This window comes from Antrostomus carolinensis, unplaced genomic scaffold (genome assembly GCF_000700745.2).
Source record: "Antrostomus carolinensis isolate BGI_N321 unplaced genomic scaffold, ASM70074v2 scaffold2682, whole genome shotgun sequence".
Taxonomy (NCBI): Eukaryota; Metazoa; Chordata; class Aves; order Caprimulgiformes; family Caprimulgidae; genus Antrostomus; species Antrostomus carolinensis.
In genome coordinates this window covers 38,226-63,115 of record NW_010297367.1, presented here as the reverse complement: position 1 = coordinate 63,115, position 24,890 = coordinate 38,226, and the positions used below count along the sequence as shown (strand labels likewise).

The 24,890-nt window shown below is 36.0% G+C and overlaps 1 protein-coding gene across 1 annotated transcript; it reads left to right on the top strand.

Moving 5' to 3' along the window:
• Nucleotides 1-4,262: 4,262 nt before the first annotated feature.
• On the top strand, nucleotides 4,263-24,783 carry LOC104518275 (protein FRA10AC1). Its single transcript, XM_029083515.1, has 13 exons — nucleotides 4,263-4,399; nucleotides 6,389-6,481; nucleotides 6,565-6,610; nucleotides 8,560-8,636; nucleotides 9,323-9,406; nucleotides 9,897-9,981; nucleotides 15,745-15,790; nucleotides 20,126-20,239; nucleotides 20,645-20,687; nucleotides 22,132-22,256; nucleotides 22,853-22,891; nucleotides 24,196-24,280; nucleotides 24,741-24,783. The coding sequence occupies exons 1-13, from the start codon at nucleotides 4,263-4,265 to the stop codon at nucleotides 24,781-24,783; spliced, it is 1,017 nt and encodes a 338-aa protein (XP_028939348.1).
• Nucleotides 24,784-24,890: the final 107 nt, after the last annotated feature.

Below are 24,890 nucleotides of genomic sequence, written 5' to 3'. Positions count from 1 at the left end.
GGCCGGGGACCGGGTCTGGTGGGCTGCGCAGCCGGGCTGGGCGGCATTCGGGCGGCTTCGGAAGTCGTGTCGGACCCACAGGGGCCGATTTTCCGTGTTATTTTTCTCCGTGGAGCCCCGTGAAGCTCTGATCCGCACTGTCATGGCCTGCCGTTACCGAGCTTGTGCTCCTGCTTCTCCTTTCGTAGTTTGAGCTGTAATAAAGGGACAGTATCTGGTGGGTGTCTCTTCTCTTTGTTAGGGGTGTTCACCGTACAGTACATGCAAATACTCCTCATAATTGGTTTTATAAGGAGGAGGGGCTTTGAAGGTGATTGTACTCACTCTAAGGCTTTTTCCCCAAAAGGGGGTTGCAAAAGTCTCCGAGGCAGCATGGAGGTGGGAAGAGTGTTTTGCAGTGAAGCAGGCTGAGCTCTCCCATGGCACACTTTTCCATCCAGCATGGCTCATCCAGCCCCGTTCTATACCCCATGCTCCCTTCGGGCCCTCCCAGAGTGGTTTGTTTGTGCCAGAGTGAGGGCTTGGGTCTGTTGTGGGCCACATCTGGGCTGTGAGCAGAGATGAGCACAGACCTGTGAGCTGGGCAGATAAAGGCAAGGATGGGAGTGACGCTTGTGAGGGGGGTGGCAAGATTAGGGCTGAGGTCAGGAGCCATGAGTTGGGATTTTTGTTTTGCCTTTTTTTTCTTTAACTGTCTGTTCAGCTGCATGTTGTGACCAGGAGTCAATATGAACTATGATGTGTCCGTTTCACTAGTGTGCATTTACCCCAGTGGAGAGGGTTAAAGGAGGTGCCTTTTCTGGATGCAAATCCTCCTGTAAATGTCCTGTATTGACATCAGTGGTTGAAATCTCCTGTGTTTGCCATCAGTTGTGTATGGTGTTTGTACACTGACTGCATTTAAGTTACTGTTTTTTCGGAGCCCTAAATTAATGGGCTTGGTTCTGTCTCCAATTGCTTTGCTATTAATTAATCCAAGATGTTTTCATTACTTAAATGTCAGTGATTTAAATGTATCCCAAAGTATAGTAGTACTTGGTTTAGTTTTGTGGTTTCAGTTTGTTTTGTTTGGGGAAAAAAAAATTCAAAATTTGTGCAACAGACAGTGTACTGTGTAATTTATGTAGTTTTCAGGTTCATGTTTTGATAAAATTTTTGTTATTTACCTTACTAATTTGCTAAAAGCATTCTGAGTTTCTGACAAATTCCATCAAAGTGAAGATTATATTAAAGGGCTTATCAAATAGTGAAAGTAGTTATTTTCAATGTTGCATATCCCTGTCTAGATATGCCTCTTTTAAAATCTACTAGCTTGGGCACAAAGCTTTGGTATCTGCCTCTCTTTTACTACAGTTAAATATTAAATACATTTTCCTTATCTGCAATTGTTGTTTGACTTTTTTTGTGGAGAAGGGAAGAAATCAGTCTTGAAATTTCACATTAATCAGGTGTCTGTTTACACCATCCTTTCAAAATGGAAAGATTCATTTATGGATGGAATTCTTCAATGGAGTTCATTTTCATGTTTTACCTAAAAGTCACGTCATCTTGGTGTCATCCTAAGGCATCAGGTCAGTAATTGTTCAGTCCTGGTCTGCAAGAATGCCGTCCAGCATGGCTTGAGCCGCTGATATCAAACCCAACTGCAATACAGTACCTGACCATCCTGCTGTTGTCTTTGAAGAAGGAGTGACCTAGAAGTGTCAGGACGTCAGTTGTGGGTTGTTTTCTTTTCACCCTGAATTTATTTTTGAGCGATTGTAGTGATTCAGACTAATCACTGAAGCTCTGAAGAGTTTTCCTGTTGGAAGAACAGCCTCTCAGGACCTAGACCTTAGCCATGCCTGCCCTAATGTTCACACTCCCAGCTTTCCAAAAGGTAGTTGTCAGCTTCTGACTTCTGAGAGCCCTACAGTCTGACTCTGCTGGAGCAGCTTTTCTTGCCTTTTTTTTTTTTTTTTTAATTTGATTCAGTCCCAGAATTAATCAGCAAGCTCCCCAGGGAGGTAGTCATGGTACCAGGCCTGACAATATTCAAGAAGCATTTGGACAACGCCCTCAGACACATGGTCTCAATCTTGGGATTGTCCTGTGCTAGGGATAGAGTTGGACTCGATGATCCTTGTGGGTCCCTTCCAACTCACAACATTCTGTGATTCTATGAATCAGTGTAAGCTGATTACCAAGGATGTCTGCCTCTTGCCTGGGGCCTGTCATCCAAGGGCAACCACTTTAGGAAAACCCCCTTTTATTTGAGCTTTTCTCTTCTTGCCTATTTTTATACTTCATCTGTCTCATGTTGACTTTCACGCACATTGTGTTGGCTTGGACTTTCTCCCCTTTTGAGTGCGAAGGAAGCTTTCAGGGTTCATCTGGGAAGCATTACTTTTGCCTTTTAAAACATACCTGGATTACCATGATATTTTTAAAATTTAGAGGCCAAGTATAAATATATTTGTTGCACACTCGTAATGTATTCAGCCTTTTTTAGAGACCACATAAGCTTCATTAATAAAAGTAGTGATAAACTTGCTATTAGAGCCACCTGAGCTGGGAGACCTGTATCTGAACTGTGGATTATCAAGGGACTGTGCTGGGAGGACTTTCCATCATTGCTGCTCTTTTGCCAGTGCATGAGGCCCACTTACACCAAACACTGCAGACATCTGCTGTGCTTTTTTTGGTAACTGATCATTTTTGTGACTCCTGGGAAATAGAAAACACAAAAACCAGAAAGTTCTGATTTACTTTTGTTCAAATGTGTATGTATATGAGAGCTATGTCTTCTTGAGAAGAGTTCAAGAGCAGAAAGAACATCACAGTATTAAAGCAAGGACTAAAGGTACACTTTAATATTATTAATAAAAATAATGAAAAAAATCTTAAAAATCAATCCTTGACCATCAGTGTGAAAAGAGTGTTTTACATACTCTGCATGGTACAGACCAGTTGTTGATGTCAGTAGAGGACACAGTTGACTCTCCATCATGGCATTGTTGGGAGACGTTTGCATCCAGAGAAGGCACCTTATCAAAATCATCCTGGAGAGGTGCGTCCTTTTTGCGGATTTTGTTTTCCTCAGGTGTTTATCCGAGGAGGACTATGATTGTGGGTAAGGTAGGAATCAGCAGTGTTGAATCAAATACACTGATTTTCTGACCCAGTTTCGTTTCTCATTCACAATCTGAATTACCAAGGTACTTAGGAAGTATTCATCGAACCTTTCCCCATGCAGATGTGTGATAACCATCCCTCTTTTTTGAGCTCAGTTGTTTACTTTTTTTGTGTGTCAGTGCCAGTTTATGCAGTTCCCAGCTCTGGCTGTTCTCTTCCTGTGCTACTCCTCTAGCTGGCTGGTGCAGCTGGCTGGGGATCTCTAGATGAACTGCATCAGGAAACTTTACCTGGGTTAAAATAATCTTTTTTGGATAGGATCCTTTGTAACTTGGGGGAGTTCTGTGATCTGGTTCATGTGTAGTTTCACAACTGCAACTGAGCAGCTGGAAGGAAGGTAAAAGTAAGAGTGAGGGAGAGGAGGTGGGATCTACTTAAGCCATTACATCTGCTGAAAGAATTGGGCATGTAACTATGCCTTGAAAAATGGAGGTGATAGATCTGGGCATCGGTCAGTCCTTGCTCGTTTAATGGCATTAAGATATGGGATATTTTGGTTTTCTTATGCACATTAATTTGAGGTTGTAGTGCCAAAGTGTGTGCAAAGAAAAAGATTTAATTGCATAGTAGAAATGTGCTGATTAGATGGTACATTTTTTGCAGGCATATTGTTATTTTGTATTTTAGTTATTTCAATCAGCTTCCCAGCTACTAATGTAAGATCTAATGATCTAAAGTGCTGTACCACAGCCCAAGAAACTGTTGTTCTCATCTTTGTTTGTTTATATTGTGGGCACATCACTTGCTGTCCTCCAGCCCTCTGAAAGAGTAACTCTTGGGGAAAATATTCACCTTTTTCTTGTATAAGTGAGATTGTTTCAAAGTAAAGACCAAAGATATTTATCGTCCTTCTGGTTATCTGCATCTATGTGAAGATTAAATATAGAGACATCTGCATATAAATTATTTATAAAGTGATCTTTTGACAGACCAATGATGTCTGTCTTTGTCATGTGGTATTTGTAATATGCTTGGCGTTGTCTGTTGAATCTAGTTTGGTTTAGATGTATGTGAGAATGCACTTGCTCGCTTGCTCTCTATCTTTCTCTCTTTTACTTATGCATGATAGACAGTACTGATTTCTAATTATGCCGTGTCCATATTACATTAGCAGGTATGTTGACTGTCTTGTCGTTTGTTATTTTCAGGCACGTGGCCATGGAGGCTATGATTCTGATTTTAGTGATGAGGAGAATGGAGAGAAGTCTGTGCGAAAGACTAAAAGGTAATCTAGTGCAGATTTAACACTCTGCATTATGTGTTTTGTGCAAATGGCCTATTACTGTGTATAGAAGATTATGCTGTGGTATGTGAAGTCTGGTGTCAGAATGGTTTTTGAAAAAATCAGTCTCTGATTCCTGCATCTCCTCATGTCAAGCTTCCCAAAGCATGTTGTCTCCCAGGGGCAGCTGATTAAGATCCATTCTGCCATGTCCATCTGGTGCCTATGTGCCCCTCAGTTCTTGTAGCAGAGCGTTAGTATCATCTGCTGGGGTTTGGCTGAGCTGTTCACTTCACTGTGACCCATCAGGACACATGGAACTACTAAGAGAGCAAGGCAAAAGAGGCCAAGTGGCAGCAAGCTTTGTAGATGTAAAACACCTGCTTGGAGGAAGTGAGAAACTGGTGCTACTTGTTAATTATTTAATTTGTAAAGAGAGCAATTTGTGAATCGTGTTGTACACAGTCCTTGACATGCCACTACACGTCTTTTATTTGAGATCGCCTTTGCCAGTTCGTTCAGTGGGTCACATAATTAGTGACCTTGAATTTTGTGGTCCGATGTTGTTATATTATTAAGACTGTTATTTATTTATGTATTTATTTTGATTTGGCAGCGTAGACCTTCAACACTTTCTGCACTGTACTGAGCATTTTGCCTATGTTGTACATATATTTTTCTTACCTCTTTCTGTCTCTTCCTTGCTCTGTTACTAGACTTTATTTCAGAGGGCTTTCTGGAAACTTTCCTAGGACTTTTGCATATTTTCCTTGGTAGTAAAATTGAAAGAATGGGTTTTGTAGTGTCTGACTGCATTCTGGGAAGAAAATCTGTGTTTTAATCATTGGAATAATAGCAGGCATTGTGCTGTTCCATTTATTTTATAAATATAGCTGTTCTTCATTAAAACAGTGACTGGTTTTGTTTAGTTTTCATTTTCTTTTAAAGGCCATTACACATTATGCCATTCCACTTTCTAGGTGGAATATTAGCTAACCATCAGGAACCTTTCAAAAATATCGTTGTTACCCTTGTTCTGGCATACACTAGTGCTGATTCCCAGTAGGGCTCTAATGGGAGTTCATTGTATATGTATATATCCTTTTCTTGCTGTATGATTATATTTTATTTTCACTTTAAGGAAAATAGTATTCTCAAGTTTTCTCCATATTGTTGTTTTATGGAGTCTCCTTACGGGAAAGTTGTGGTTACAGATCCTTTTGAGCAAATGATACACTTAGTTTCTAGAGTCCTATATTCCATAGCTTGAAACAAATTCCCTGGCTCACTTTATACAGGTTTCTGACTTCCATTCTTTCTGCCAGCTGGTAATTGTGGAAAAATCTCTTCTTCACCTCTGTTGAGGAATGAAACTAACTAACTAAGCCTTTTACTGGCTGAAGTGCATCACTTGAACTTTTTATTACTTTGTTGAATTCTGAAAGGATTTTTAACTGCCCACTGCCAAGTACAGTTCACAACACAGTACTTAAGTTTTAAATTAGTGATTCCTGTGATTATACTAAGAGAGGAAGAGCTGTTTAATGAGATTTTGAGACAGTGGCATGAAAGGATGGGATAGAGGTACTCATAGTCACTCTTATTCAGTGAACATACTGTCCTTCCTGTTCCTACTAGACTGCATAGCTGAGATTTATAGAGGGCTTTAAATGTAGAGTGAAACTGAGGAATCTTCAGGGTTTTTTCATTGTGGTTCTATATTGATAATATTGATAAAAATAAATATTAAAAATTGCTGTTTTAAGTAATTTTCTTTAAATGCTAACTGTAAGCAGATGCCTTTCCGATTTTGTTCTGCAAATGAATTAAAGTCTCAGCTGATGTTGGTTCTGAAGTTTGGTTTTATTAACGTAGAAACTAGCAATATAAGTTTTTGTTACTCAAGTTAGTGCAAAGTTTGGCATATGGAAATTTTATCGCTTATGAAAAGTTCTTGACTAACTTTTCTTCCTTTCTCCCTCCTACCTTTAGTATAAAGGAAGATGGCCTTCTGATAAAGCCATTCCAAAAAGCAAAACAAGGGAGTGTGGTTCACAGACAATTCGCAGCTGAAGAATGGGATAGGTATCTTTTATCTATTTCTTTTGTGAGGCATTTTTCCCTTACTGTAAAGATAACTTTCACTCAAACATATTTGTCATTAACAGGGAAGAAGCAAGAAAAAGAAGATTTCACTTGATAGCGATGGATGCCGTATCCTTCTGTGTCAATTTTCTTCGAGTTTGAAGATGGGGCACAGGTTATCCATTATGGTGAAATACTAGGATTTCTCCATTATCACAAGAGTTGACACTGCAGCACATGATACTGAGTCATTCTTCAAATTAGCTTCTTTTTGTTGCTGAGATGTCTCTGAGAATGCTTCTACTTAGTAGAGGCATTTCCAGATTCTTCCTATATGCTCATTTGTCCTGCTTGGGACAAAATTACTATACAGTAGATTTTATTTAGACTGGCGCAAAGACACTTTGCTCTTTCTGTTGAGTTTATATAGAACATAATTCTATAAAAGGCTGCTGTTGTCTGTGGACAAATACATTTCTACTGGAAATTTAAGACTGCACTAGTTGATTCAAAAGTCTATTCAAAACAGCCTTATCTCCAGTAATATCTTCTACAAATGCTCTAATGTAAGCCTGTTTGATATCATGTGCAGTTTTATTTTAGGTTTGGGGTTTTTTAAAAATCTCTTAATCATATTTAATGCATAATTTGTAACTATTTTTATAACTACTACCTTATTTAGATTACAACCTTTGTCCTTTTATTTAGTTTTCATTTGTGGCAGTCATTACATATTTTGACTGAGCGTATCTGAAATACCATCAGTTCCTTGTTTGTTTAAATAGCTGTTCTTCAGCAGTAGCAGTTAAAAAATAGGAAAGTAAAGAGTGACTAAATATGGAAAGACTTACTTAAATCTGGACACTCCAGTAAACAGAAAGTAACTTCTCCTAACCTGCTTAGAATTTGAGCAGGTACTACATAAACCATCATATGCCTGTAGATTGTAATTAGCCACAGAAAAGCCCATATATTCTGTGGAATGACTACAAAACTTATTGTGTAGAGACTTTTATGAGTTCTGCTAATGTTTTTGAGTGAGTCCTATTTAAAACCTTTACTGTTATGCAATTTTAAAGCCTAGTTACTCAAATTGCAGCACAAAATGGTATGTTGTGTTAAATGTGTTTAATTGTGCCAGTTAAACCTTCTGTACTTTCTTCTCTGTTCCTTCTGTTTGTGGTGGAAAGAAAAAAAAAAAGACATATATTGAGATTAAGTTAACTTTTTTGAAGGCCTTTGAAGGATAACATTTTTTTCTCAATAAAATTTTAATGCATGTCAAAATAGTAGGTTGATACAAATTATTCACACTGATGCAGTAGATGCCAGGATATGTACCAGAAGATAATGTATTTCCTAATTTGCTGCTTCAGAAGCACCATACAAGTTAATTGACAGTATATTTGAGCAGCTATATATAATGTTTTTATTTGTGGAGATGCTTATATTCTGAATAAGTAATTACATATTTTTGCTCAGATTATGGTACAAAATGTGTTTCAAATCATGTCTCTGAGGCTGAAGTGTTCTAAAAAAAGCATTACATATTTTCCCATGGTTTTAATCTCCAAACTGAAGCAGGTAACTTTTATTTTTATGTTGATGGTAAAATGTAATAAAGTGTTCCATTTTAGTAGACAGGCCATTTTTTTATAATACAAAAATACAAACCTGTTTTTAAACCAGAACTGCAATACTAAGAAGCTGTTGTCTAAATTGCAGCTGGAAAAATGAACCCAGTTTCTATGTATATGCGTACAGAGCATCTTTGATAAAGGAAGACAATTTTATAAAGGTCTGGCAGCTGAATGAGGTTTTAAAGATGAAATTGCCTTGAATTCCTGTATTTGGAAAGTGGCTTTTATGGGAGGTTATTAAGTAAAAATTGCTAATTAATTTCTTCCTTTCTGGAAATTACTGAACTCTTTTTGAGGGGGGCGGGGAAAACTTCTTTCTGTTAAGTATATTAAAAAATTGGTTTTGTTGTTGGGTTTTTTTGGGTTTTTATTTTGTTTTAAACTATGGTGAAATAAAAATAGATAAGTTCTGAAACAATCCTTAGTTGCTTTATTCAGTATGAAAGACATAAGAAGTTTGTACATGACTACATTTTATACTATGGTGGCAAATTAGAGGATTTCCGACGTTCTGGGTAAGAACCATTAGCAATCTTTCCCCTCACGCCCCTAAAGCTCTCCTGTTACGTAGAGCCATTAAATATATATTATAGCTTTGGGGGGAGACGGGGATATGGCAATGTATGAAATTACTAATTCTTTTGGTCACAAATAGTAACTACAGTCATTGTAAATATCCAAACCACAGAATTGCCTTATTTCGTTTTGCAACATTATTTTTATATAAGAACTTACCGTGAGCAGAGTTCATTTTGTTTTGTTTTGTAAAAGGAAAGATGACAGGTGAGCATTACTTGAGAGTACATTGAGAGATATCTGGCAGTACCTTCAAAATAACAATCTGAAATACTTTTGAAATGTGCAGAATTGCTACCCATTGTCCAGAATAATGATAACCTTCTTTAAAGCTGTCTATAACTGCATTCTAACATTATTGTCTTCAATAAAAATTATAAAAAGTATTTTCAGGCAGGATCAAGTCATCCACAGTTTCAGTGGCCATTTTGCACTGAGAATTTATCATTTGGGAAAAGGTATGCCAGGAAATATATTTTTGATAGTTTTATTCCATAGCAATATATTCCTTTATGCAGTGAGATGAGGATCACAACTGTGAGATACTGATGTTTACCAAATTATTATTTGACTGACTTTTCATTTTAATGTTACATTGTACTGAAAAAAATGTGTCCTTTTATAGAGCAAATGACAAGACGGATCTTGATGTTATTAGAGAAAACCATAGATTCCTGTGGAACGAAGAAGACGAAGCAGACATGAATTGGTACCTGGAACTATTATAGAACATGTTATTTTTAGATTACTTGTACTAAATTTGCGATGTCCCCTACTAATTAAGAATTACTGTGCGTACTTAGTGATCATTCTTTGATCTGTAATGCATTTAAAAATGAAAGACCTTTAGGAGGTCTTTCATATTGTAATATTGCTCAGTGGCAAAATTAATTGATGACGGAAAGAACTAAGAAATATTGTTGCATTCCCTGAGATCCAAATGACTGTTCTGAAAACTCTGAAGGAAGCCTAGTTTGAAAAAATATGGTTTGACTTGTGCTGTAGATATATTTTAGATGTATTTTTCCAGTTTTATGGAAATTGGCCCTTAGCTCAATGAGTGTAGTTCTGTTGCATTTCTAGCTCTACAACTTGTGTTCTTCAGATGAAACATGTCTTTGTCTTGCTAATATCATTATAATATAAAATTAATTGTATCATGTTCTATATTTAATAAAAAATAATACCTTTTGTTATAGGGAGAAGAGGCTTGCAAAGAAGTATTATGATAAATTGTTCAAAGAATACTGTATAGCAGATCTGAGTAGATACAAAGAGAATAAGGTACGTTTCATTATTGTAAATCATCTTGGGTTTAAAATATGTCCTTTTTTAAAAATTGCCTTATGATTGTGGATATGTTGGGAAACTAGAATGTTAGTACCCCTTCCCTGGAAAGAGAGTTGTGAGAAATTGTCAAGTTATTTAATAAGCAGCAGCAGTTTGAATCTAAGCATTGTCACTGCCCCAAAAATGTGCTTCTGTGGAAACAGGAACTTTTCTGTCAGATGGTGTTTATGAAGAGGTGCATTGTGTGTAAGAAAGGCAGAAAATGCAGAGAGGTTAAGCAGAGAAGGTTTGAGAAGTTTGCCTGGAGACGAGCAAAAAGCAAAAAGAAAACCCTGGGAATATTATTGTTTAAAAAAAAAAAAAAAGAGTCTAGAAAGAAAGTTTTGTACTTGAGTGCTGGCAGAAACAGTTTTGGAAATGTCTGTTCTAAAGCAGTGTGTTTTACTGGTTGTTCTTTTCTGTTTATGGAAACTGGATTTGTATGCTGTATGTTCATTGTAAATAAACAGCATTTCTTAAGAGAAACAACCACATTCCAGCATCAGTTTTTCTTCTTAACTGGAACAGCCGTTATCGTTTCCAGGTTTTTGACAGACTGACCTCTTAGTTAAAAAAAATATGTGAATTTTCTATTGTGATTTTGCAGAGTGTTGCTGAACTCAGATGTGTCTTTGTGTTGTTAGCTCATAGTAACAACCCAGCCTTGCAAACAGTGTTTCTATAAAAGTTATTTGAGACTATTTATAGTATTGAAAATTCCATTCACTAGTAACTATTTGCAAGGACTGGGCTTAAACTCTAATATTAGGCAGAAAACATGACAGCCTTCTAAAGGAAATTGGACAGAAAAATGTAATGAAAATTAACAAAAAGTAAAATGCTGAAGATGTCTTCCCTTCTTTTTTTTGAGTAAATTTGATTTTATTTTCCTTTATTTTCCTATAGCTGTTTCGTATCCCTCAATCTCCTTCCCGCCAAGGGATCTTCCCTTGAGCCTGCTTACAGATTTTGTTTCTGTCACTACTGTGCCAACTTTCCGTATGTTTGCTATCTTTTGTGGGAAACTTGTGCCCCAGTTTCCTTTTCTTTTTTTGGGTGTTGTGTGAACAGTGTTTCCCTGTCAGACTTCAAATGTGGCTGTCCTAACTTTGAGATCACTCTGAACTCCTATTTATGCTCATAAGTCACTACCTATATTTTTGGGATTGCCATGTCAGCATAACTCTGCTGTATCATGTAATTTGTTCTCTTGTATTAGGTTATGCTTTCTGTTCTCAAATACATTCTGACCATGTGAGAGTCCTTTCTTAGAAATTCATAGAAAAAATTAGATTCTTCTCATTTTTTCTTCTCTTATTGATTTATCTATGCTTGTATTCAGTACAGAAGGGTATCTTGGAAGTCAGAAATAGGCTGCTGATCAGTTCCCATTCACACCAATAGAATGCAGTCTGTGCTTTCAGATTTTTCCTGCCTTGATTTTTTTTTCTGCGTTTCCAGAAACTGGGAGCTGTATATTTTTAGCCCCTCGTGCCTTCTGTTTTGCAGTGCTGGTGCTATGAGAGGTGCAGCATAGGTAACAAGCTTCTCACTGGCCAGCCTTTTGGCTGATAGCTGTTGATGCTTTATATGATGATGCTTCATCTTCATATAAGAAAGAAGTTTTTTTTAAGTGAGAACATTCATCCACTGGAACAACCTCCCCGGTGACATGGTAGAGTCCCCATCACTGGAAGTTTTCAAGATGCAGTTGCTCAGGGTGCTAGAAAATCTCATGTAAGTTCCTTTTCCCATGAAAGGCTGGACCAGATGATCTTTTGAGGTCTCTTCCAACCTGGGCTGTTCTGTGATTCTGTGTCCTGCTAGGTGGTGTCAAAGTAGAGATCATTTTTTTGTGATTTTTTTTTAATATATATATAGTGTAGATGGAGACTTGCACGTCCATACTCATCTGTCTTTTCACAACTGTAATTGCTTTGCTACTAGCCAAAGTCTTCTAGCCAGCTAATTCTTCTGAAGACCTCTGCATAGAGATTGTAGCTCAGATCTCAGATCTCATTTAGAACTTTTCTTCTGAGACAAAACATTGTTTTCTTAAGTGCTGGGTAATTCTAAGGACCAGTTTCGTGGGAGAGACTCTCTTGAGGTCTGAAAAATAAGCAGAGCACCTTGTCAAAGACCACAGCTCAAAAGAAAACAGTAAGAAGCCCCAAGACATACGAACCTCCGAGGCCACAACCACACTCCACTTGCTGGTTCAGAGCATTTCACTCACATACGTGTGTGCTTGCACATGTACACAGCAGTGTCTGGGACTCACCTGGTCCCATAGCAGACCCCTCTGTATCCTTGGAGATACATATGTACTGTCACACCCAGAGTGGGCCAGTGGAGACCCACTCACCCTCCTTGCTCCCAGTCAGTTTCACCTAGCTGATGGCTGGTCTGACGTGGTCTTCCCTGATGGTCACACACTTGCACACCTCCACTCACCTTGGTTGCTAGTACTGCAGGCAAATGGGACCCTGTGACCCACAGTCCCACTTTTCTTTATGTAGCTAGGACATACAGTCTTTTTCTTCTCTTTTAATGAGACACCTCAAGGTGACCCTCTGATGTGAGGCTACTTAGAGACACTGTGAGAGGGTGCTCTGACAGCTCTTGCTTGTGGTTTGTCTGTTACTCCTTACATTTTTCCTAGATCAGAACTTTTTAGGTCAAGGTTGTCTTTGAACCTCAGTGCATCTTGTCTGCAAGCTTTGAGGCTGATTAATGACCGTCTGTATTGTCAGATAGTTCAGTTCTATTGTCAGTTTTGCAATGCAGTAAGGAAGAGTGCTCTGCATGTAAGTTTTACTTTAATACGCATTGGACTAGAAATGTTCTCTTTGTTGTTTTATTTTCCCAGAAAGATTCTTATTTGATGTCTCTGTGCTTTGTTTTGTAGCTTAACAGATTGGAAATGTCTCCCATTTGCTAAGAAATGAAATCTGTCTGACACCTGGTCATTAAACAGAATACATTTTATTCTTTTGTTTTTATTTCCAGATCATTTTCAGATTTCTAGGCCAACTTGTCTTCCACTTGGTAATGTTAATATGTTGGCTTCTGTCATTGTTTTTCAGCATGGAAGGCTTTTCTGTGAAAATAAAATTATTTTAAATATCTATGGTATTTTTCCACAATGTTTTCTAAATTCATACGTTTCTTTTTTTCCTGAAAGAGGTGACAGTGGACATGTTAGTTGTTGCTGTAGTCAGTGCATATTACAAAACCAGTCCGTATTTAATTTGGCAATCTTATTGTTTATTGATATTAAACAGTCTTTCACATTTTTATAACTATCATTTCTTACTTAGTTAGCCATTTGACACTCTTATATCTATCTGGTTTGGAATAGTTCTACATGGTCTTGGTCTGCCTTATAGAAATAGCTCATTTGGGCTCTTGTTGAACTCATTTAACAAAGAAGATGAGGCAGAATGATTCTTTTGCATTCCTTAATATTGCATATTAATATTAATATTCAAGAATGTACCCTAATTTTTAAATTTCCTGTACAGTTTAGTCCGTTCTTGGTATTTTAGCTCGGTTAGAGGAATTCAATTGTATTTACTTTTTATTTTATTGTTTCTTCTTAGCCTTGGTCACTCTGTCATTTTCCACTAGTTGCTGGAACAATGACTGTCAAAAATGAATATGAACTAGATGTACTACAGGTGGTTCTGGCTCCCTCCTTTATTTTATTTTGCTCATTTTTCTTGATACCATCACAGAAATACTCTGTAAGGGTATAATCTGATTTATATCATATTGAGTCAGGTTTGAAGTGCGAGGGAAAATCTGTGTAAAAGTCTATTTCAGTAGCAAAAGTGAGCATGGGTAACTCAGTGATTGGTGAAGTTGTAGATGGACTATGAAAAAGCAAACATTAAGATTGGATTGGTTTTTACTCTTTATTGCCAGCAGCACACACATGCAAAATTGGTGCCAAAATACTGTTGACATTTAATTGTAAACTTGCAGTATTTTTGAGTTGCATCACAAGCTTTTCAGAATTACAAAACCCGCTAAAACAGCAAATATCCTTTAAAAGAGCAAACACAATTACCATCACTGTTTAGATCAGCTGGTTTCCATCATGAATTCTACATTTACAGATATATTTTACATTCTGTTTTCACTGAACTGTTCAGCACAGTTCTTAGTTTTTACATATGATTAATTTTTGTTTGACTGAAGTGTGAGTGGTAGAATGGTACTTTAGACCACAGTCCAGATTTGTACAGTAGGCCAAGCACAACTTGATCCAGCCTTAGCAAACTGTCATACGCAGTATGGAAGCAGAACTTGATCTTCTCCTGTGATTTCTTTACCAGTGAAACCTGTAGGTGTGAAAACTTTGTTTATGTTCTAATACCAATTTGAAAATTTGTGGACTGATTAAAAGAGGCAAATATTTTGTCAGTGTACAAATTTTTAATTTTCTTAGACATCTTCTGTGTAATATATTGAGTTGGGGAAAATGAATGCTGACAAAACATTTGACTACTGATAGCTCAGATTTTTCAGCTCTGTTATTAAGGTGCAAAATATTTGTATGAGTATGGCACATTCTTAAGAGCCAAAACTTTTGTCTCCCTGTTTTTTCTGATGTTCTTTGAATGACATACCACTTCATGCATGAGAACTCCATGCTATTGCCCTTCAGATAGGAATTATTATGGTTTATTAAAAAAATCAACAGCATTAAAGACCACACAGAGCAATAGATACCTGGACTTCTGTACAGTGTTTAAAATTGAATTAAAAATATTGAAAATCAATCCAGTATATTACTTAATTTATGCCACTACATCTACAAAATGCACGTTTCTGTGGGTTCAGTCTGTGAGTGCACCAGGAGAAGGTTCATATTCCCAATGAACTTTGGAACTCAGGTGCCAAAGATGGGCTTTGCAGCCACTTTTGTACCTCTAATTTTGTAAGCCTTCTTCCCCCTCTTCCCTCCCCATGAAGTTCAGAGTCTTCTGTGCTTTGCTTACTGAGCAGCAATTTTATCTTCTTGTCATCCTGTGTTCATGACTTTTAATAAAAATACAAGATAGGCCTTTTTGGAGAAGTTGTGCACCTCTGACTTTTATCCTCTCTTTCTACTTGTTAGCGAAAATAAAATTCGTTTTCCCAGGCTGTTCTCACTCCCTTCCATCTTCAGACTTACCCCTTTTCCCCATTTTGAGAGGACGAAGCAGATTCAACTGGAAAACAAAAATAGTAGATGGCTTATCTACATGTGAAGTTTCTAGGCAATGTGAAGAGAAATACAACTTAGTTTTTGAGTTGGGGTTTTTTTTGTCTTAGTCTTCAGGGTGTGAGAGGTGATCCACTGTGCTAATACAACTTTTTGGTATTCCAGTGGTCTTCTCAGTGGACAAAATTGCAGTGAAGTGAAGAATCTAGTAAAGTCAGTCTATTCTGATTTCCTATTTGTTCTTCTGCCTGATGTGAAACCTCTTAGAAAGTTGCTGTTCAGTAGTGAATAGCATCTACTGGAATTTGAATTGCGTGCATGAATTGGAATCCTTCTGGCACGCAGGGGCAGAGGGATACTTTTAATTAACAGAGGAAGGAGTTAAATTTTACTAACCAGAACTGAATGGATGAACCATGTGCAGGACATCAATCAAGTGAAATTAGTCTTTACATGACTGAATACATAGACTATTCACAACTTAATTTTGGTTCTTATCTTAACAGTTTGGATTTAGATGGCGAAGTGAGAAAGAAGTAATTTCAGGAAAAGGTAATGCTGTCTTTCATTTTATATTATGTCTCTCCTTGGTTGGTGCTTTTCTTTCTGCTTTTTGTCATGATTTTGTTAGACAGTATTTGACAATACTGGTAAATTTATTGGATAGTAATGGACAATAAATTGACCTAACTGCTAACTTTGCTGTGTTATGCCATATAACTCTGGGGTGCATGCTAATCTGCATAAATTAAAATTAAGTGAACATATGGTTTATTTTCACAAGGTCAAATTTGTAACGAACACCAGCAACCAGCATAATGCATTTTATAATGTAGAATTTCCTGGATATGTTTTATCCAGTAGTTCTGTTGCCTTTGATACCTTTACTTGAAGTCTCTCAGTATCTTTCCTCAGGAAATAATTTTCTTAACAGTTTCTCCAATGCTGTTTTGCAAATTAAAGTTCCGTGTGGGATTTCTGTTTGAGGCTAAATTGGTTTTGAAAGCTTCAGTGCAGATCAGTGGGAATGGTTGTCATGTCTCCCAATCCTTTTTCTAAATCAGTAGCTTATTCTGCCTGCTGCTTTTGCGAGTTCTTACCGCTGTGTTATTGGGACTTTGCACAGTGGTCCCCGTTCCATGGCCTTGGGGCATGGACTTGTTTCAAGTAGCTGAACAAGCAAGAAAATGATGGGAATGTATTGCTGTTCCCGTGGACAGATCTTCATACAGATGTACAGTTTTCAGAAGTCATGCATGCACACACAAGAAAATTGCAGGGAGTGTTGCTGTTGGTCAGAACAGTTCTGTAAACAACTCTATTTATTATAATATATTACAAGAAGTTAAAAATACAGGTTTTTTTTAAAAAAATGTATCATATTTCACAGGAGAAAGTGTGAACATTAATGGTGGTTTTTTTAAGCTATAGAGATGGAAGCTTATAAAGGTAGTTGTAGTCATATGTTGCATTCAGCACTACAGTTTATATTAACCGATAGTTACCTTTGATACATGCTTAATCAAATGCTTTTATAAGATAATTAAAATTAAATGAGAAATGAGTAATTTATGAACAATTATGTCTTCATGGGGAAAAAGAGTTTAAAGCTGCATTGTACTTTAATATATGGTACTCCATATTTAGAAAAGTGCGAGAAAGTGCAGAATTAAATGTTTTAAACGTTTAAATGAAATCCTAGTGGAAAGTGTACAATTGCAACATAAGAATTGAGCAATAGTGTCTTTCACCACTAAGGGGAGCAAGAATTCAACCCGATCTCATGTACTAGACGCTCTTTTCAGGTGCGGTTTCAAATGATCATTCAAAAAAAGGTGTGAATCTTTAATGCCTTTCTTTTGCTGTTTTTAAGTATAAGTCAGTAATATAAATTGCTTTTATTAAATGTAATAAAGCATTAATACCTACCTGTCTGATAATTCACATTTAAAAAGGGAGAGCAGGTGCTTATTTTAGCTGTGACAATAGTATGTGGGGATGAGAGCCACTGGAGGTGGGCTCTACTATGGTGTATGTTAAGAAGGGAACATAGGGATGGGTTACTCACATTTGGTCACTTTGTTTTCGATGTCTGTGTTTGTAAGGTCATGGAGAAGAAGAAGGTTAGGATGGGTGAAAGGAGAGGTATCGCATGTATTACTAATGGTAAATGCCAGATTACTTCTTTCTCTTCTTTCCCACTCCAGTGTTCTGCTGTAGGAGTTTTGAGAGGAGGTCACATTGGAGATGGCTGTTGTATCTCCTTAAATTTAAAATGTAACCTTAATGGCAGTTAACGGTGTAATACATTGTCAGTTTCAATAAACGGTTCCAAAAAATGGGCATTTTCTTAATTAAAATCTTAAATTAAGGTAGAAACCCTTCCATGTAGGAACATGAGTTAGCTGATCTGAAAATAAATCCTTAAAATGAAGAGCTTTTACGCTATTAAAAAATATATATTTGACATGTCTTCCCAAGTATTTTTCTCTACTTTCAAAGCATGAATAGTAAAGTATGGCATAAAATTTGGAAATAAAAGGTTCTTTAGGCAAAAGATGATAGTGGTAGAAATTTTCTCTAAGAAAATATGTAACAAGTTCATTGGGTAGGAGTGAAATAGGACTTTTTCAGCAATGTGCAGAAAGAGCAAAGCTGAACATGTGGGTATATTTGCTGTTTTCTAATTATTTGTCTTTGTAGATTAAGTAGTAAAATACTCAAACCAGATATATTATTTGGAAAAATAGGGTTTAATACCTGCAAATTGATCTATTCTCAATTTTTTCACTATTTCATTGAACTAATGTTTAACTTCTAGCATAGTAATATCTTTCTTAGCCTATATTATATATGTATAAATACACATATAATATGATTTACCTTATTTAAACAAATATTCTTCCAAACCTGTTCCCATTTTTTTTTTGCTCAGTAATTTTGTCCATGGAAAACAGGCAGGGTATCAATACCTGGATAGTGGACCGTGTATCTGTGTACCAATTTGGTACTTCTGAGTTCTGGTCAGAATGCGTTAACTTCAGTCTTTTGGGTCACTAGATTGCCTTAGTATATTTAATTTTCAGTACTTCATTTAGCTTGTTATGCATATATTTTTCCACATGTTTTGCTCTTCTCCAAGAGGCAGAAGGTGCTGATAGTTTTTGATAGCACACATTTAACAGCTAGATAATAGGAGTTACAGTTCTGAACATGAAAGCAATAACTTCCCTGCAGCTCATAGCAAGGTGACAGAAATTCAGATGGAAATGGAATTTTGGACATACATTTACGTTTTTCTTGCTGATTAAATGAAGTAACTATCCACTTGGCACACTGATTCCCGTGTCTCCCTTTCTTGGACGTGGGAAAACTGTGGGAAAAGTCATGTTTCAAGTACTGAATAATCTGAACCATAGTTCCCTTTGATATGGGTTCTCCATATACATGATGGGGATTACAATGATCTCTTACTTTCCAAAAATATATATTTTTTAATGCTTTTATGACATTCAGATATACTAGAGTGATAAATACTACTGAAAAAGCCTTCAGAACGTGTGGAATTCCCTATTCAAGTCAAGGTTTGAATGTGTTGTAGGAATTGCAGTGTGAAAGGAGAGTAAGAGAAGCCTGGCTGTTAATACATACGTATGACATGGAGCAGGGATTTACTAAAAAACACCATGATTTCAGATATTTAGATGATCAGCAGCTAAGTATAAATAAAACTGATGTATCTCTTTCTTCTCTCTGCCTGTTTTTCTGAGTTAGTTTGGGGATTTTTTTCAGAAAATGTGACATTAAACACAGTCTGGTTAAATTCCAGAAGTTTTATATAGTATAAAGTTTTCCGTGTAGACTTGTACTTCTTTATAATGGATATAAATTATTCCTGATGACACATGATACTGGTAGCCATACCTTACATAGGGTTAAACATATGTAATGTATATTAATTTGAAACTTTTTTAAAATAAGAGTCCTGTTCAGTGGGGTTTTTTGTTTCAAGTGCTAGCATTGCAAGTGATTTTATATTATAGCACTGAAGTATTTGAGGACAGTGCCAATCCATTAGTTAGCAGCTTAAGCAGAATGCTTTGAGGTTAATCATTCACCAACAGTCCTGCTTGTGAGCCTATTAATACACATCCTTACCACCAGCTCTGCATACAAATCAGCCTTCTGCAAAGGGAATATATGTATCTTTATTACTGCAATATTGGGAACCTAGTGTTGTAAACAACATTGATTATGTGCAAATCATTTTAAAATCAGTGTTCTATTTAACATAATAAACCCAAAGAAGCTTTTAAAGCTGCCATATAGTTTCTCATAGGATTGAATTTTCTTTTCTTAAAAGAAAAGTGTTTATGGGAAGTCCTTAGAATACAAATTGTACATCCAGTATATCAGGTAAACTAGTAAGGTAATAAGAACATAAGCATCTTAATTTTGTACATATATAATACTTTGAATAGTTCGATCTCATTAAAAATGTATGTCTGAATCAGACCTTCTAATCCATCAGCCTCTACTGAATAAGTCATCATTTAGGATATAGAATGTACCCTAGTGGCATTCATTTCTTCAGAGTTCAGTATTAGGCTTATTATTTCATAACATATGGCTTTATCTATACATTGTAAAACACAGTTCAAGTTAGGTTCTTTCTGCAAATATGCAATATTAGACAAGTATGATTGATTGCTTTCTCATTGTCTGTTAATGTTTCCTTAATCTAGACATTACTTTTAAATTTGTATTTTTTTCTTTGAAATAAATGAAAAACAAAAAGCCAAAACTGAGCACAACTGGAAATAACAACCCCATATCTATGCCTATTAATCATTGAACCATGGTTTGCTGGTTTTTGCCTCTTGAAAGGTCAGTTTTCCTGTGGAAATAAGCACTGTGAAGAGAAAGAAGGCCTGAAGAGCTGGGAAGTGAACTTTGGTTATGTTGAACACGGTGAAAGGAGGAATGCACTTGTGAAATTGAGTAAGTCAGCCCTTTGAGGATATATACACTTAATATCTCGTGCTTCAAAAGCTGTTGAGTGAGACCCAATGGTAACAGCTCATGGGTCTTCAGTATAATTGTAGGACAATTTGATCCATCCACATAGATCCATAAAATGTGGTATCTGTACATAATAAGCACTGATAGTTTTTATGAAAAGTTGTCAGTGCCAAACCTTTCTCCAGGTTTAGTAAAATCTGCGTTTGTACTGAAGACTTTTATAATGTTATTTTTCTTAACTCTGGCAGCAATTACATTGTAACTTTTGAAGGAAAAGCTATTGAAATTGGAAGATAGTGTTCTATCTAGTTTTACATATGTTAAGTTTTGTCAGTTATGCTTATCAAATACACAGCTGTAATGTTTTCATTCTCTCTTTTTCAGGAGTATGTCCAGAATGTTCCTACAAACTAAACTTTCATCACCGGTAATGAAATATTTTGAAAATAGGGGGGCTGAATTATTGATAAGTTACAGTTATGATTAACAGCAAATAGGGGGAAAATTTTAGATAGTGATTAGAAACTTAATTTAGACTGAAATGCATTCCATTCTGGAGTTCTGATGAAGTCACTGGTTTGACACAGTTGAGAGTTAGATATTGTTGTGCTAATGAAAGTGCAAAACCCCTCAAACCAGAAGAATACTGTACCACCCCCAAAAGTTGCCTTCACTTAATTCCAGCTCAGTGATTATTCTTTTCTGAAAGTTTATGCAAAACAGTCATTTTTGTTTTCTGCTCTTGCTCTGTTTAAGAGCTAGAATGCTTTTTCTTTTCTAAAAAATAGTATTTTTGTGTGAGTCAAGTGACTATGCTTTGAAATTTTGAATTTGAGTATGTGTTGTTTGAGAATCACTTATTAATTAATAGGAGAGAAAGTGAATTTTGAACCTATAAAATGTGTACATTAACATTTGATTTGTTATTTCTTGTTACTTGTAATCTTACTGAATTCTGTAACTATTGATATTCTGTTTTTATGGTTTTCTGGATCTCAGTGTGGTTTTAACTTAATAATTGAGCTGTAGAATTGTCTGAAGAGCATGTGAAAGGGAAACCTTTGAGCTAGAAGGCACAAATCAAAGGTGCATCTAGATGGATATATCCAAGATAGTTAATTAATCCATTTTAAGTGTTAATTCATATTCGGTTTCATTACAGCACTGTGTAGGCACATATTAAGGAGAATTAACTAACTGAAATTAGTTTGATCTGTCTTGCTTATTTTTCGAACTAAAATTTTAAAACCACTTGTTTTCAGAATAAGCATGGTCAAATGTTTTCTCTTCGTCAACTGTGGAGTAACGCTTACTTTGAAACGATTTTACTGACTTATTTGTGAAAACAATCAGGAAGAAATTAGCCTATGTTCATACAGTAAGCTTGTATAAGTAACACTGAAAATAAAATACACGGGTAGTTGGTCTGCAGCATGTTCTTAGGCTTGAGATTTTTCTACTTCAGGTTTTGTTGCTATCAGATATGAAAATATATTTTAAAACCTGTATTAACTGTGTTTTTCTCATGACATATATACAAAATTATTTACTACAAAAAATAAGATTTCAATATAAATAAGAATATGACGTTATAAAGTTATTTTCTATATTTAATCTTTAATTGCCAGTTCACTGGTTTTGTTACCTGCATCAGTGTCATTTTAGGAGCTTTAGCAAGTCCTGTGTTCTACCTTCAGCTATACAGCACTAGTGTTTCTATAGCACTTTTCATTTTAACTAAATTCATTTTTTTCAATTTAACTAGTGATAGATTTCAGAAAAAATGACAACTGTTTGAGTGAATTAGATACTTAAGATTTACTTTGCTTAAGGAGTACATATCGTAAAGCTGTACATTTATTTTTTTGAAGGAGGAAAGAAGTCAAAGCACACAAGAAAAGAGGCGCAGCTGTACCAAACTCTAAAGAGCCAAAAAATAAGAAGACAAAATTATCTTGTTCGGCAAAAAAGAAGTCCAAAAAAAAGACACATAAAGGTAAATCTAAATTTTAAACCTGCAGTTTTTAAAATATTCAGGTGTTAGTTGAACTTTAGTTTTGCTATAGCTACATATGTACAGATGATAGATACAGAATTTTGTATAAATATAGAAACATCACTTTCTTGACTGTGTAACACAGGTAGCCAAAAAGATAAATTTCTTAGGTGAAATTTCCTAGGTAAACAAAAAAGATAAATTTGGAGGGTTAAAAAAAAAAGAGAGGGAGAGCCTTTTGAAAAACATTCATTGCAAGGAAAATTTGTCCAAGAATTGGGCATTGCATATCAGAAAGGGTTCTGAACTATCTAATTTCTTGAGGCTTTGGGGTTGAAAGCCTTTTGGAAATGTCAGATAACCTTTTTTACACCCCAGATCTTGGGATAACATATTTGACCTCAAACTGATGACCTTTGAACTCATGCAAAAAATATTTTTACTGCAGTGTTTGCTTGCTTTCTTTGTACGTATGGTGTGTGCATATGCACATGTTTATGTGTAGTACATTGTGATAGAAATATCCTTGTAAACAGTTCAAGGTAACAGATAAAACAAGATAAGTTTACTATATTTTAAATGCCATTTCTTTTCAGATCAGGTTTCTTCAGAAGATTCAGATAATTCTGACAAAGGTAAAGTATTTTAATATATTCTATGTTTTATGTTTTTATAATAAATTGTATTATTTCATCATCATTTGTCATTGATCTTAGTTTTATTCATGGGCAGTTTTAATATTTTGTGTGATAAGAATGCTGTGTGAAAACAGGCAGGGATATGAAGGGTCAAAATAATTACCTACAAATTCTTGGAGAAAAACTGAAAGGAATTTTAGGAAGGAAATTTTTAAAGTTTAAGTAAGGAATAAAAATGTGGGCAGATAACAGAATGGAAATAATCAGGAAAATGAGAGGTCAGGTTGTTCCAGAAAAAGAGTAGAGGATGCAAAAATTGGTACATTATTAATAACTGCATAGGTCCAGGTATGTGAATATGTGCTGTGTGATGTATGCTGTGTCAGTACTTTTCCAATGTAGTAACTACTACATTTCCTTTCAGGGAATGATACTACTATGTACTCTACTCAAAAAAAAGATTTAAAATGAATCCTAGGCTTTAACCAAAGTTTTTTCCCCAGCTACCACCTGTGGTACCTCAGAGACCTACTTGTTGCCAGTGGATGCACGCAGAGCCTCAGGGACTCCTTAGGCACTGCTTCTCTCTGTATCTCAGTAATTCAAGTCCCCACTTTCTTTTCTGATGAAACAAGCCCCATCTCCTGGTCGTGCTAGTTCTTGCTGCAGACTGTCTAGAAGGAACTGGGTGTTTCTACTGCTGTGCTATATGTTTTTAGGAATGTCTTCAGCACGTTTTCCCAGCTAGATACAGGAAGACCTGAGGCAGTTTTTTTACCACTTTGACCACGCCTAAAATCTCTGTTTTGTCAGGAAAGCTCTATTGGAAGGTTGTTTGGGGTTTTTTTAAGTTAGGACATATTTCTGATAACAAGGCTTTTTTGTTTTTCACTCTTGCTGGGGACTTACATGAAACAGTTATGCAGTAATCCATATTTTCTGACAATTTCACTGATACATTACAATTGATAAAAAATGTCATTCAAATTGGAGTAAAGTAATTGATTAATTCACTATCATGAGATGAAACTGGATCGTAATTCAGGGTTTGTGATTATAAAACCTTAACTTTAGGAATAAGTGTTTGGCCAAAATACCAATTAATGATAACTAAGTGGTTTTTTGATGCTGTATCGAGTAACATTGGAAAATGTTTTCATGTTCACTTTATTCAAAGTAACATGTTCTTTTTATTCTCATGGTTACAATTAAACATTGCTCCTAGCAGTATACCTTCTAAATGTAAAAAATGATAAATTCTTTAAAAAATTATTTCATAAGCACTTTAAACTTTTTAACAGATTTGGATAACAGCAATGCACAAGATGGTCCTTCAGATGCTGACTTTTGGAAAGGTCCTCTACAAGAAGCAGATGAAAAATCACGGTTAGTTTGATCTAGTGAACTTGTAGCTAGGAAAACATACAGTGTCCATTAAGAACTGCAAGAGCAGGGCTTTTTCCTCAGTGTTTTAATGACTATTCTGACATTTAAAATTATGTCAAATCTCCTTCCATGTAGTGAGCCTAAGAATGTGTTTTTAAAGAGGAGACATACACAACACTGGAGGAGAGCCTGTGCCAAGCCACTGCCATACCACTGCTGTCTTTCCCCCTCTCATACCATTAATTATCTTAGAAGTAAATCCTAACAGTCAACTCACTGCTGTTGCACAGATAGGTTAATGTGAAGAGTATTGGAATATACTGAATAGGTCAAAATTATCTATACTGGCTACAAATTCTAATGAGAAGTCTGATAGATCTTTTTCATACAAAGATTATCTCTTAGGTGCAGATCCAGAGCAGAACTTACTTTGACCTTTTTTTTTTTTTTTTTTTTCCAGGGAGGAGGAGTTTGATGAGTATTTTCAAGACTTGTTTCTCTGAAACTTAAAATTGATGTAGGCTGATTTTCTTCATGAATTGTCAAGATTAAAGTCTGGAAATCCAGTCATAATTAGGGACCAGAGACCTCTTTCTGCCGCATACCTTTC

Bases quoted from the DNA above. Each gene is read 5' to 3' on its own strand.
- LOC104518275 (XM_029083515.1), top strand. From the start codon at position 4,263: ATGCCGTGTCCATATTACATTAGCAGGTATGTTGACTGTCTTGTCGTT. The intron at 4,400-6,388 runs GTAATCTAGTGC...TCCTACCTTTAG, and splicing joins TCTGTGCGAAAGACTAAAAG to TATAAAGGAAGATGGCCTTC. The intron at 6,611-8,559 runs GTATCCTTCTGT...TGCTTTATTCAG, and splicing joins ACTTGATAGCGATGGATGCC to TATGAAAGACATAAGAAGTT.